At 40.2% G+C, this 14,849-nt stretch overlaps 1 protein-coding gene across 2 annotated transcripts; it reads right to left on the minus strand.

Moving 5' to 3' along the window:
* Nucleotides 1-216: 216 nt before the first annotated feature.
* On the minus strand, nt 217-7,015 carry slc33a1 (solute carrier family 33 member 1). Of its 2 annotated transcripts, none has more exons than XM_061682104.1 (10): nt 6,952-7,015; nt 6,803-6,831; nt 5,708-6,169; nt 5,445-5,598; nt 3,869-4,064; nt 3,597-3,796; nt 3,335-3,519; nt 3,151-3,268; nt 1,957-2,172; nt 217-1,408 (listed from the first exon to the last, which is right to left on the minus strand). In XM_061682104.1, exons 3-10 carry the CDS (start codon nt 6,124-6,126, stop codon nt 1,232-1,234), a joined length of 1,665 nt encoding a protein of 554 aa, XP_061538088.1. In that variant the 5' UTR covers nt 6,127-6,169; nt 6,803-6,831; nt 6,952-7,015; the 3' UTR covers nt 217-1,231. The 2 variants fall into 2 exon arrangements, with proteins under 2 accessions (XP_061538088.1, XP_061538087.1); XM_061682103.1 differs by having other exon boundaries at nt 6,803-6,834.
* Between the last annotated feature and the right edge of the window lie 7,834 nt (nt 7,016-14,849).

Here is a 14,849-nt window from a genome sequence, read left to right on the forward strand (position 1 = left end):
CTAGCAAAGTCTGGTATGCTCAGTAACAAAGAAATTATTTCAAAATTGTCATGATTTACAAAACATTGGTAACTTTTTACTTAATTTGTAACGGTGATGTTCTATTGGTGTAAAGATGTAATGTTTTTTAAATTTTGTTTTTTACTTGTAACAGGTGAAATTGTGCATGAAACAAATCCAGCAGTTCATCAGGAATGTGAACTGCAAAGCAAGAGATTCTTTAAAAAAAAGTTTAATGGGTAGCATGATGGAACCATCACAACTTATTATTCAAAGTCTTTACAGTTTGAACAAGGCACATACGATTTCAAAAGAAAAATTACCATTATCACAAATCAGATCTGAGTGAAGAACAATGAAAGCTATAATATCAATCTGATCATAATGACAGTGTAATTATTACACGACAGGATGAGTTGTTGAAATAAAGCGTCAAGATTGGGGTTGCATAATTCAAAGATGTAGGCACAACCACAATGGATGACTACATTGTTACATTAGTACCTTGCTGATAGTGATAAATTATGGAAAGATGTAATATTTGTTACAGCCTTTATATTGAGGTTCATTTATATATATGTTACAACAACATTATTTTTGTCGTTCAATGAAAGCACTTGTAAACTGCTTTGTATGCAAGACAAATGTTCATTATTATGGTAGCTTATCAGAACGTTTCCAGAAGGCTTTGCTCAATTACAACCCAAATCAAGATCTGCCAGTTTATCCATCCATCCATTTTCTTGACCGCTTCTCCTCACTAGGGTCGCGGGCTGCTGGAGCCTATCCCAGCAATCTTTGGGCAAGAGCCGGCCGGGGTACACCCTGAACCGGTCGCCAGCCACTCGCAGGGCAGAGAAACAAAACAACCATTCGCACTCTCATTCACACCAACAGGCAATTTAGAGTCATCAATTAATGCATGTTTATGGGATGTGGGAGGAAACCGCAGTGCCCGGAGAATCCCCCACGCAGGTACGGGGGGAGAACATGCAAACTCCACACAGGCAGGATTGGGATTTTAACCCCGGTCCCCAGAACTGTGAGGCAGATATGCTAACCAGTCAGTCACCGTGCCAGTTTAAATTTATATACATATTTGCTCATACACCCACAAAATTATTTACACCTGCACAAAGAAACAAAGGCTTTGATACAAAAAGTAGCATGAGTCAAGTGTCCAGCATTCAGGTGTTCTTTTGCACAGGGAAAACAAAACAAATGGACTGGTTTAGTCATGGACTGTGATGACACTGCATCTCCACGCAGCGGGACCGTGGTCCTGCAGCCTCTTCATTTTCTTCCCTAACCACACCCACCAGGCTAAGCCAATCAGCATGCACACCACTGACTCCACGTAATAGCCATCCAGCATTGTGACACAGGCGCCGCCCTCCTTGATGCACAGCTGGAAGAGGAATAGTGACACTGAGGGATTTCTCTTTATAAGTGAATCCGCATTCGACATACTGTATACAGAACTACAACAACTGGAACTATTGTCTCTGACTAGTAATGTTTTTTTTTTTTTCCATTGTTTGAGGAACCTTTAGCCAAATAATACACAATTCAACTTTACTAGCAAACTACTGTGCTGTACTAGTAACACTACTAGGCCCAACTGCATGTGTCACGCATTAGTAGCCTCCTGGACCCTACTAGTAGCACCAGAATCCCAACTTTTAGTTTGTCCTTACTAGTAATATGTAGTTGTCCTACTGGTATGCCACTGTTAATATATGTGTGCAGAAATGTCATACATTAGAAAAGGTCGTAGGGAAAAACAAATGTTACTATTGAGACAGCATTTCTACTAGTACTCCTGGTTGTTCTACTATTGCGCCAAAATGTCTAACTAGTGAGGACAAACACCGTACTAGTACATGAACCTCACGCTGGATATCAAGGATATTAAATATATGCTCGAGCAGCTTTCCATACAAGATCCGCACTTACCCCCGCTCCCTCTGGTGAGGCACACGTTTGCCCGACAGCACCCTGACACTCCTTCCAGGTGAGGTGATCCACCAACCACAGCGCCACAGTGGAAGGCCAGTTTCCACCCATGTTAGTGACTGTGTTCAGCAGCGTCATGTAGGTGCCGCCGATGAGTGTGTCACTCACTTTGGCGTGGAAGGCCATGCAGGCGACGTACATGCTGTATAATGTCACCTGTAAGCAGGAAGCTCGGGTTAAATGAATTTTCTATTGCGCTCATCCTCATTTGGGTCACAGGTGAGCTGCAGTCTGTCCCAGCTGATTTTGGGAGAGAGGTGGCGTCCACACTGGAGTAGTTGCTAGTCAATTGCAAGGTACATAGACAAACAAGCACTTACACTCATATCACACCCATGGACAATTTAACATGCATATTCTTGGAATGGTGGAGGAAGCTGAAATACCCCAAGAAAACCCACGCGAGCATGGCGAAAGTTCGCAATCTCCACAAAGGAAGGCCAGAGCCAAGATTAAACTCCTCAGAAATGTGAGGGACACACGGGCAGTTTTGGAACATTTTTCCATCATTTAATTTGAACTGTATCATTTTAAACAATTATTGGCCTTTGAAGTAAGGATGTGTCCCTCACATGTATTTTTTCCCCAAAAACAAAGTACAGTAGTCTTTTTACATCGCTAGAATTAGTCAATGGTGACATCTGCTGGCAAATGTAGGAAATTGGATGAAATTATTTTCCCCTTTACATACTCATTTCAACTCTCTAGGGATGACACTTTAACAACTGCTGCTGTTCTGTACACAAAAGATGAAAGATACCATTTAAAATAATAATGATACTTTCTAATTAAAATACACTATATATGAAGAGATCCCTTTCCATTGGCACTTAGCATACAGCAGGTGCAGTTTTATTCCCTCTTGCGCATGTTGTGTGAAGCTGTTAGTAGATGAGAGAGATGAGCAAGACTGAAGTCTCCAACCACCAGCATGAGGCCGTCAATATCAAAGATGTCAATGGCCGGGACGCTGAAACTGTAATTTCACGATCATGTTTGCTATTAGCTGAGTTTGAAAGCAAACCAACTGTAGTTTTCTAACAGCTGATACTTAATCCGATAGTAACAAACATACAAAATGATTGGGTCAATTGTTTGGGTTAAACTTGACTCCCTGTCCAATTTACAGCTCACCTGATGCACTGCGTAGCTAAGCACTACAACGCCATAGTAGTAAACAGGGAAGCCTTCTTCTTGTTTGACACTCGGGGTCCACCAGACAAGCAGAGCGAACTCCAGCCCAATGATTAACCTGTAACAACATAATACTTAACAAAACCTGCAATGCACAGAAGGGTGTGCTTGCGTGATTTACAACCTTAAAGGGAAGGCCTTGTAGAAGACATCCAACGGTCTGGACCCTGCTGTGTACTTACTGATGACCACTGGTAGAAGGATCTGTAGAGGCACCATCGGCACAGCCAGCAATGCTAACTGCGCCTTGGGAACGCCGGCCTCCACCAACTTCAGACCCGTCAGCGTGTCGGCTGCAGAGAAGCCGATCTGAAACAAGCGGCCGAAAGAGTAAGTGGCGCTCTCGTGAAGGAAAACTCCTCAAAATGTGTTTCAAGAGTGCTTACTTTGGCAGTGAGAAGCAGAACACAGAAGGTGAAGACCGCGGGCATCTTGATTATAGTGAACAGCAACTTGTAGGTTTGCAAAACCCCCTGCTTCTCCTCGTGATTTGTCCCCTTGCCTTCGCTATGCTCGTTCTCACTTTTCAAGATCGCCACCAGTGTTGTGGAAACCAGGAACATGACTCCCCAGAAAAACAAGAAGTCTGCAGCCGAAGAACAAATGCTTGATGTTGAAAATCATACTGTAACGTTCAGAGACGTAGTGACCGACATACCTGACAAAGTCACGATGCCGGTCTCCTTGGGCTCTATTCTGAGGTATTTGTTGCAGAAGTCAGCAGACTCCATAGCCAAAAAGAGCACATTACCCAGGAAATAGCCAGCTGTCTGGCCCACCGAGTTGCATGTAGATGCATAGCCTACATTCTCTCTTGATAGCATTGTTAGCGCCCAGCCATCTACAGCAATGTCCTGACAAAGACAGGAGTAGAACATCAAAGACAAGGTATTATACCTCCCAGCATGTGCTGCAGTTGCTTCTAGCTCTCGACAAAAGAATATCACAGCCTCACTGATAAGAAATACATTATTTTGAATGTAACTTCTTTCAACTCGTTAAATTACTTTCTTCTTGTAATCTTACGACTTTTATGTAGCACATTTATTCTCTTAATTTTATGAATTAAAACGTATCATAATAGTAGGATATTATGAATCTTAATTTATGACTTTTTTTTTTTCTTGGAACACCACAACTTTATGCACATGACACTGACATAACACATGACTTTAGTCTCATAATATTTGTTCTCCCCTCATAATATTATGACCTTAAACTCTACTCTCATAAAATTTTAACTTTTTAAATTGTGAAATTATTTTCTTTTTTGTAATATTACACCTTTATTTCCATGAACTTCAATTTTGTTCGACATTTATGGAGTATGACTATTCTCATCAAAGTAAAGTTTATCTAAAGTTTATCTTTATCTTATGTTATTTATTTATTTTATTATTCAACTGTTTCCTGATAAACTTAAAAAATATGTTTTTCTCTCTCTTATTCTATGAATTGTTCTCTTTATTTCCTGTAAGATATTTTACATTTTTTCTCAGAATAGAACTATTTAAAACAGAAAATAACTACCTGTATTTACTTGTAAATTACTTTCTCATATTATGATTGTATGTATATATATTTTTTAATTTGTAGAAAATAACTTTTTACTTGCCTTATTACAACTTTTTCATTATATTCTTGTTTGTGCTCTCAAATCTTGCAGAAGTTATGGCTTCTTGTAAAATTATAATTGTTCTTATAGTATTATGACTATTCTGATTATTTTTAATTTACTATTTTTATTTACTTAGCCTTTTTTATTTATAAAATGTTTTTCTTGTTTTCCATCCATCCATCCATTTTCCGCTTCTCCTCACTCGGGTCGCGGGCGTGCTGGAGCCTATCCCAGCTATGATCGGGCAGGAGGCGGGGTACACCCTGAACTGGTTGCCAGCCAATCGCAGGGCACATACAAACAAACAACCATTCGCACTCACATTCACACTTATGGGCAATTTAGAGTTGTCAATTAACCTACCATGCACATTTTTGGGATGTGGGAGGAAACCGGAGTGCCCGGAGAAAACCCACGCAGGCACGGGGAGAACATCCAAACTCCACACAGGCACACTCCTAACTCCTTTATTTTCCTCATTATTTGCAACTTTATTTTCATAACTCAAAGATTTTATTCCTTTTGTATTTTTTTCCAGTATGTCAGTCACAGTAGAATACACCTTGACCGTAAGTTCTCAATAGATCTGATCATGATGATATTTATGGATGCCAACCTGCGTAGCTGCGAGAAAGGCGAGCATAAAGAAGGCAGACGTCAGTGCAATGATGTTAGGGCCGCCCTCATGCTGCAGCAGCGAGTCAACTCTTAGAGAAAGGTAGAGCATGAAGAGCCCCAACAGGTACTGCGTTGGCACCAGCCATGATTTTCTGCAGAGACACGGGCAGATATGGAAAAGGCTAAACATTTCTGAATTAATAAAAAAAATAATAATAAAAAACATACAGTACATGTTACATATCCAAGTTTTCTTTTTACCTTCTACCAAACTTGCTGAAGTAGAGCGCATCCACGAGCGGCGCCCATAAAAGCTTGAGGCTAAATGGCCAAAATACAAAGCTAAAGACAGCTTGGTCTTTGTAGCTGAAGTTCTTACTCTGTAGGATCAACGGAATGCTGCCAGCCAGTCCAAGGGGAATCCCTTGCAGCACATAGAGGAAGAGAAGAAGCGACACGTTCCCCAACTCGGCCCGAATACCTCGGTGGACTCTGGCATGCGTCCCGCCTTTGGACTCTGACCCTGGGATAAGGCCGTCCAGTTCCCCTTCTACTTCTGAGTCAATGAGGTCCATCTCTGTCCTGTCGCTGTCCTTCATGCTTTCAGAATGGCGGAGACCCACACCTGCCTGCTTTCTTTTCCGCCCATTCTTAAATGCCGATGCATTGCAGTGCTCCATGGTCCCACCGTGGGTGTCGAAGGGTGCCGTGCCCTCAGTAAATCTGAAAGGAAATTGATAAAGGGCAACTTGATTCATAAAACAGCAAGAGTTTAACTACTGATTATGATTCTGTGTAGCTCTGGGGCAAATAAGGGTGTTGAGTATGCAGTTACTCATTTAAATGATATTTACTTAACAGATTTGTTTTGTGATGAGACAGTTGGAAGGATCTGGCTAAAATGTATTCTTACATTTGCCATTAACGCTATTTTATCTATTTGTGCATAATAATACAATTGCCCAAGTAACTTAGTGTCACAATATCAATAAAACCGCAATGTCCTGGCAAAAAACGTTTTGTTTTGTTTTTCTTTATGTCTGTATAGATGATCAGTTCCAAGATCATGGTCAACCGCAACGGGTGAATCAAGGCAACTGGTTTCCTAGTTTGTTTTCCGAAAACATTCAAAGACAACCTTGGCAATGTTAATATTGACCCTGACACAAAAGCAAAACAAACACAATGATCACACTTAAATTCTAATGAATACATTAAATGAATTTATCCACGCTTCCATGGGGAAGGTCAGTTATGTGTGGGCAGCGGGGGAAGTGGTTCGCGGGGAAAAAAGGCAATCGTGACCAGGAATGGTTTAGATTGCAATAAAGTACTGTATTATGACGGCATGCATACCTGATTGTGACGACAGCGTTATAAACGACCTGCTAAACAAAACAAAACAAAAAAGCACACACGAGAAACCTTATTACACATCATCACTACGTGTGAATTTGTTGGCGGTGGAAATGTGACAAAACACACGAAACATTGACAAATTCTACCGTAAACGTATAGCAAGTCACATCGGCGACAATTCACAACAGGAACGTCCGACGGACCAGGAAGTATACATGTGCGCAACATTCAAATAGGTTCGGTTCACTACAGCTGACGTGTCAAAACGTAACTGAATTTTTGGTTCCGTTAACGTCAAGTTCGTTTTCAGAATGTAGAACTGTGTGTACATTTTACAAAAAAATAAAAATAATAAATTGGGTTATGAAGACTTTTTCAAATTAAAATTAAATAATTGGCGGCACAGTGGACGACTGGTTAGAGCGCCAGCCTCACAGTTCTGAGGAGCGGGATTCAATCCCCGGTCCCGCCTGTGTGGAGTTTGCATGTTCTCCTCGTGCCTGCGTGGGTTTTCTCCGGGCACTTCGGTTTCCTCCCACATCCCAAAAACATGCGTGGTAGCTTAATTGAAAACTCTAAATTGCCTGTAGGTGTGAATGTGAGTGCGAATGGTTGTTTGTTTGTATGTGCCCTGCGATTAGACAAAATCCAAAATCCTCTCGGACCCTCCGCACCCCGGTCACCAGCTCTTCCAGTTCCTTCCCTCAGGTCGGCGGTACCGATCAATGCAAACTAGAACTAGTAGACATTCCAACAGCCTCTTCCCTCTTGCAATCAACTTCTTTAACAGCTAACCTATAATTCCATTACAACAAGATGGCAATTTTTTGACTTGAGTTCGTTGTCACATTTCTGTGGGGCCAATTATGTATTACTCGTGCACTCACTGTAGTTGTCTCGCCATGCTGCACTATTTGCATATACTTGGCCACTCATGCCAGAGTAGCATCTGCTCCATTTGCACACTGATTGAAGAGTATCTGAAACATTTGCACAACCAACATTGTCCCAGATTATCGCACTACTCGTCACTTTAAACCGCATACACTACTTGAAGTCTCGGCGCCCTTTGCACAATGGTCATTGCACCGGACTATTGCAATATCAGTCATTCGAACTGCTCTAAGTGCTAGAGGACTCTGCATCTTTTTGCACACTTGTTTTTTGTCAATGTCTTTATGTCTCCAAAGTGTTCTGTAAATTGACTGTCTGTTGTACTAGAGCGGCTCCAACTACCGGAGACAAATTCCTTGTGTGATTTGGACATACTTGGCAAATAAAGATGATTCTGATTCTGATTCTGATACACTACAAAGAGGCGGCACGGTAGCTGACTGGTTAGAGCGTCTGCCTCACAGTTCTGAGGAGCGGGGTTCAAACCAAGCCCCCGCCTGTGTGGAGTTTCAATGTTCTCCCCGTGCCTGCGTGGGTTTTCTCCGGGCACTCCGGTTTCCTCCCACATCCCAATAACATGCGTGGTAGGTTGATTGAAGACTCTAAATTGCCCATAGGTGTGAATGTGAGTGCGAATATGTTGTTTGTTTCTATGTGCCCTGCGATTGGGTGGCAAACAGTTCAGGGTGTACCCCGCCTCTTGCAGAAAATGGATGGATGGATACACTACAAAGACACGATATTTAATGTTGAAACTGATCAACTTTATTGTTTTTAGCAAAAAATCATTAACGTAGAATTTTATGGCTGCAACACGTGCCAAAAAAGACTGAGAAGGTTGAGCAATGCTCATCAGACACCTGTTTGGATCATCCCACAGGTGAACCGGCTAATTGGGAACAGGTGGGTGCCATGATTAGGTATAGAAGGAGGTTCCCTGAATTGCTCAGTCATTCACAAGCAAAGATGGGGCGAGGTTCAACTCTTTGTGAACAAGTGTGTGAGAAAATATTTGAACAGTGTAAGGACAATGTTCCTCAACGTACAATTGCAAGGAATTTAGGGATTTCATCATCTACGGTCCATAATATCATCAAAAGGTTCAGTGAATCTGGAAAAATCACTGCATGTAAGCGACCGAAAACTGACATTGAATGCCCGTGACCTTCGATTCCTCAGGCGGCAAAGCATCAAAAACCGACATCAATGTGTAAAGGATGTCACCACATGGGCTCAGGAACACTTCAGAAAACCAATGTCAGTAAATACAGTTCGGCGCTACATCTGTAAGTGCAACTTGAAACTCTACTATGCAAAGCAAAAGCCATTTATCAACAACACCCAGAAACGCTCACGGCTTCTCTGGGCCCGAGCTCATCTAAGATGGACTGATGCAAAGTGGAAAAGTGTTCTGTGGTCCGACGAGTCCACATTTCAAATTGTTTTTGGAAATTGTGGACGTCCACCGTGCCAAAGAGGAAAAGAACCATCCGGACTGTTATGGACGCAAAGTTCAAAATCCAGCATCTGTGATGGTATGGGGCTGTGTTAGTGCCAATGGCATGGGTAACTTACACATCTGTGAAGGCACCATTAATGCTGAAAGGTACATACAGGTTTTGGAGAAACATATGCTGCCATCCAAGCAACGTCTTTCTCAAAGACGCCCCTGCTTATTTCAGCAAGACAATGTCAAACCACATTCTGCACGTGTTACAACAGCGTGGCTTCGTAGTAAAAGAGTGCGGGTACTAGACTGGCCTGCCTGCAGTCCAGACCTGTCTCCCATTGAAAATGTGTAGCACATTATGAAGAGTAAAATACGACAACTGAGACCCTGGACTGTTGAACAGCTGAAGATGTACATCGAGCAAGAATGGGAAAGAATTCCACCTACAAAGCTTCAACAATTAGTGTCCTCAGTTCCCAAACGTTTATTGAATCTTGTTAAAAGAAAAGGTGATGTAACACAGTGGCAAACATGACCCTGTCCCAGCTTTTTTGGAACATGTTGCAGCCATAAAATTGTAAGTTAATGATTATTTTCTAAAAACAATCAAGTTTATCAGTTTGAACATTAAATATCTTGTCTTTGTAGTGCATTCAATTTAATATAGGTTGAACATGATTTGCAAATCATTGTGTTCTCTTTTTTTATTTCTTTTATTTAACACATTGTCCCAACTTCATCGGAATTGGGGTTGTAATTTTAGACTTGTTTTCTGATGAAATATTTGCGTTTCAGACAGATCTTGGCCCGCCCACATTTTGGTTACGTCAGCCTGTCACAGCCTGACAATGATGAGTAAAAATAGTGATAATAAAAAATGTTTGTAGGCTTGTTTTGTTAAAATTGATAATTGAAACGCCTCATTGTAAAAAGAAGACAGCCACATCATCCCACATGAGGTACAGTAAGTGCCCGAAGTCTGCTGGGAAGGGATCCAGACTCATCTGCGGCCCCAATGAGCACAGGCACTATAGAAAATGAATGAATGGATGAATACAATAAGCTAAAACAACATGAAATCATAATTTGTCCATATTTATTAATTTGCATGTCTGGAAATTTTTTTATATATTTACTATAATATAAAGACGCATTCACACCAGGGATGCCTATGTACAATTTGTCGGAATTACATAAGTGAGTAGAAATACATGCTTATTGCCAACTCTAATGTTTTATACAGGACATCCAGTTGTTTATGACACTGTGTATTTGTACAATTACAGATCTTCGACAAAAAAATCTGGTTCCAATATTAAGTTCAACTCAAGTCAAACCAACTTGACTTTTTATTAACATTGAATCCATGAGAAAAATGACACAATTGCATTAAAATTAAAAGAATGAGATAGTGTTATGCCCAAGTTCAAATGGCAACTAGTGACACGAAGATGTAAAATTTGAATTTGGGATCCAAATACAAGTGTGACCTTTATTTTGCTCACCAAAAAATAAACCTTCCAAGAAAGACACAGACAGTAGGCCCGTTAGAAATTGTAAGTCACTTCAGGGGAATTTGTGACTGCTTATATTCTTTCATAACTCTGAATGACAATATTGTTTCTGTCCAAGTCTAAAATCATACGTTTATTTTTAAGCAGACACATTCTTGGTGATTGAAAGGCCTTTTTGCAAGGGACCATGATACACCCATCACACCATACTCAAGTTGGAGGTAATGAATGGCAGCACCCTTAGCCTGGTGGTTGCTATGAGTGCATGTGACAAGTCACAGGCATGTTTGAAGATCAGCATGTGATATGAGGACAAGCTCAATTGTAACCATGTGAACGTGTGTCTCTGTCGTTATTGCTCTTTACTTATGAGCTACATTAAATACGGGGCAATGGGGTGATTTTTATTTTTATTTTTTCATACCATCTGTTTAACCCTCCCATTATGTTGATGGTCAAATTGAACAGATTGAAAATATATATTTAACAAATGTTTTGAAAAATATATGATTCAACTATATATATATATATATATATATATATATATATATATATATATATATCGTCGGATGAGTGGTTAGCACGTCTGCCTCACAATTGTGAGCTTTGTGGTTTAAATCTTGTGACCGGCCTTCCTGTGTTCTCCTTCTGCAAACATCATTATGAATGAGTTGCATTTGTGTCAGTCAGTAATTTTTGTCCAACGCTTTAAAGAGTCCAGCTGAAACCATGCAGGCATTATTACAAGCTGGTAGATATAATGCAGCATTTGTGGTTCTCAGCCAAGACTTGAAATATTTCACAAATGCCTAACATAAATCCCTCCTTCACCACTCAAACCTCAGCCTAAGAACTGTATTATCAATGTGCCCATGCATAATGGTATCACTGTGGTTCAGTTGGACTTGAAATTCCTACTTGCTCTACAACCTGAGTCATGTGCTCAAATTTGCATCTTCTCTGTGAAATTCCAACCTGAACACTGGAGGACTTCTAATTTAACTGAGAGGATGTAATTATATTTGTATAAACAACCATAAAATGAGATATGTTTTTGTGTGTGTACGTGAGCAAACTTGCAAGTTCAGCAAGGAATCAAACAATTACTCTCCTGACTGTGTATATCTTTTATGTCTGCAATGTGTTATATAGTGCAGGTGGTTCATTGCACATACAGTACATGCTGCCACATCCTGAGAAGAGTTGGCAGTTTGATGTGCTTCTCCCACAGTCTGGGTGTTAAATCAAAAGGTTTTCTTTAACAAAACACGTCAACTGACAATATGTATAATATTGTTGCTACACTTGCAATTGTGTAGAAATTTGCTGCGTCACACTGATAGCCTGTTTCAGTTTTGATTCAAAGTCAGTTGTACTAAGACAGAAACTGAAACAGCCCAATATATTTAACAGATAGAAGAAAAGAAAATGTAAACGATTGCAGAACACATAAAAAGGTGACTTATAGACATAGAAGGTATATTTATATTTACATATTCACACCAGGGCGGCACAGTGGTTTTCTCTGGGTACTCAGGTTTCCTCCCATATTCCAAAAACATGCATGGTAGGTTAATTGAAGACTAAATTGCCCATGGGTGTGAATGTGACTGCGAATGGTTGTTTGTTTATATGTGCCCTGCAGTTGGATGGCAACCAGTTCAGGGTGTAGCCCGTCTCTCTGGACCCTAGTCAGGATAAGCGGTACGGAAAATGGATGGATGGATAGTCACACCATTCTAGTATGAAAACAATTGACTTGCTGGTAGCAATAGTCAGTACAGTGCAGAATAAAATCTGATTCATTTGTGGAGGTTGTTTCTATAAAGGCAAGGTAACCAAGTACTGTATACCTGAGGTTTAGCAAACAACTTTCAAGTAAAAAGGAAATTAAAGCACATCCTGTGGTGAATTCCATTTTACTCAAAAGTTGTTTGTCAAACTCATGAAGTGCTGAATTGCTCCCCATTAGAAATAATGCAGCTTTACAACACCTCTGTGCTTTTAAAATAGCCAAAAACAAGTTAATCTATAATATGGTTTATGATTTTTACTGTGAAGACTAAAATGTATTTGTCAAATAAATATTGTTCCATTGCAGAAAGTGAAATCATATTCATCATCAGCATTAAGCAGCCAAAACATTTTGATATGCAAAATTAATCATGCCTTTACAAAGATAATCATGTTCTTTTGGCCTGACACTGATACGTATTGATCAAACAATGTTTATTTTGGTTGTCGTTTGAAGTGGTATAGAACTACCAGTAATGTGGTAATGCCGATACATTTTATTTTACAATTGTGCAAATCATGCAGAGTCCTCTTGCAATTTAGAGCAGTTTGAAATGACTAATAAAGCAATAGTGTGGTACAATATCCATTGTGCAAATGGCGCAGAGACTTCAAGAAATTTAAGTAGTTTAAAGTGACTAGTAGTGCGATAATCTGGAAATGTAAATTGTGCAAATGGTTCAGATACTTCTTAAGCACATGAGTGGCCAGTATTGGTCAACAACAGATATGGAAATAGTCCTGAGTGGCGAGACTACTATAGTGAGTGCACGAATAATGTATAATTGGCGCAACAGCGATGTAACAACAATCTCAAGATAAAATTGGCAGCATGTTACAATGGAATTGGAAGTTAATGGCAAGAGGGAAGAAGCTGTTGGTCGTTCTAATATTGTGACTCTCAAATGTAGCTGGATGAGATCCCAATTACATTCATCAATTTTACATACTGCTTGTATGTATCAGTGGCGGTTCGGGTGGGTGGGGTCAGTGCCCCCCAGCAGTGTGCTTGGTCATGTGCCCTCCCACCCCCATCAACAAAAATGTTTTCGACATAGTTTGGACTTACTACAATGACTGTCTTAAAAGTTTTGTTTTTTTTTTCCGCAACTAGTGCCACTTTTGGCCTATGAGTATCTAATTAAAACTTACTAGTAAACTACTATGGTGCAGTAGTAAGTTACCACTTATAGGCCCAACTGGTAGGCATGTGTCACACACTAGTAGCCTCCTGGACCGTAATAGGAGCACCAAAAGGCCCACGAGTAGTTTTTCCTCCCTACAAGCTAACATTTAGTTGTCAAACTTATAAGCCAAAGTTAGTACAAGTGTGCAGAAGGTTCATACTGCAGTGGAAGTCAGCAGTGAAAAAAAATTTCATTCTACTAGTGTGCTGAATTACTAGTGAAGATAAAACGTGTACTATTACATTTACACATACTATTACCTTAATCGGGATATCAAGGACAATGTTCCAAAGGCTTTTCCATGCATTACTGCCTTCCACTACTGTGTGACATTTCTGCACACCAGTTGGACAACAGTGGCATACCAGTAGTGAGGCAAAATTGTGCACAAATTGACAACTGTGGGTACTAGTGACATTATACAATTCTACTAGTTAACACCCAGTGCTTCACTAATAGTAGTAGAATCATATATTTGGCATTTATTCTTTACTAAGGCATATCTATAGGTGGGCATTTGGTGTTACCAGTATGTTACTGCCTATAAGTGGTAGCTTACTAGCACACCGCAGTAGTTTACTAGTAAGGCTTAACTGCATACTAGTAGGCCAGATTATGAGCTAGTGGTGGAAGCAGCTTCACTAGTAAAAAACAGTTGTTCTACAAGTACATTGAATTGTCTTACTCGTGATGACAAAGATTGTACTCGTACATGGACCTTAAGATGGATATCAAGATTATCAAAAAAGTGCTCAAATGGCTCCCATACATTACTGCCGTCTACTACTGTATAACATTTCTGCACACTAGTTGAGCAAACTGCCATACTACCAGGGCAACTACATATCACTAGTCATGCAAAACTGCACTAGTTGACAACTGTGTGTCACTAGTACTACCACTCTCATAAAATTCCACTAGTTATAAATCTCTACTAGTAACTAGTTGTTCTACAAGAACGCCAGTTTTCCTACTAGTATACCGTATATCTTTAATATCTATCTTAAGGTTGTTGTTTTACTAGTGCGCTTATTAATAGTAGAACAACTCGCAAATGGACCATGGATATGAAGGATATCTAATAAATGCTCAACCCGCTTTCCACGCACGCTGCGCGCATTTGGCCACAATTAAATGAGTCCAGAGAAGGAAAAAGGAGGAGGGACGCTTGACAGTCCCCTCACTCACTTTCACAGTAAGAAGCC

Source organism: Phycodurus eques, chromosome 7, assembly GCF_024500275.1.
Source record: "Phycodurus eques isolate BA_2022a chromosome 7, UOR_Pequ_1.1, whole genome shotgun sequence".
Taxonomy (NCBI): Eukaryota; Metazoa; Chordata; class Actinopteri; order Syngnathiformes; family Syngnathidae; genus Phycodurus; species Phycodurus eques.

Bases quoted from the DNA above. Each gene is read 5' to 3' on its own strand.
- slc33a1 (XM_061682104.1), bottom strand. From the start codon at position 6,126: ATGGAGCACTGCAATGCATCGGCATTTAAGAATGGGCGGAAAAGAAAG. The intron at 5,599-5,707 runs GTAAAAAGAAAA...GTGTCTCTGCAG, and splicing joins TTCAGCAAGTTTGGTAGAAG to AAAATCATGGCTGGTGCCAA. The intron at 3,269-3,334 runs GTTGTAAATCAC...ATGTTGTTACAG, and splicing joins TACAAGGCCTTCCCTTTAAG to GTTAATCATTGGGCTGGAGT.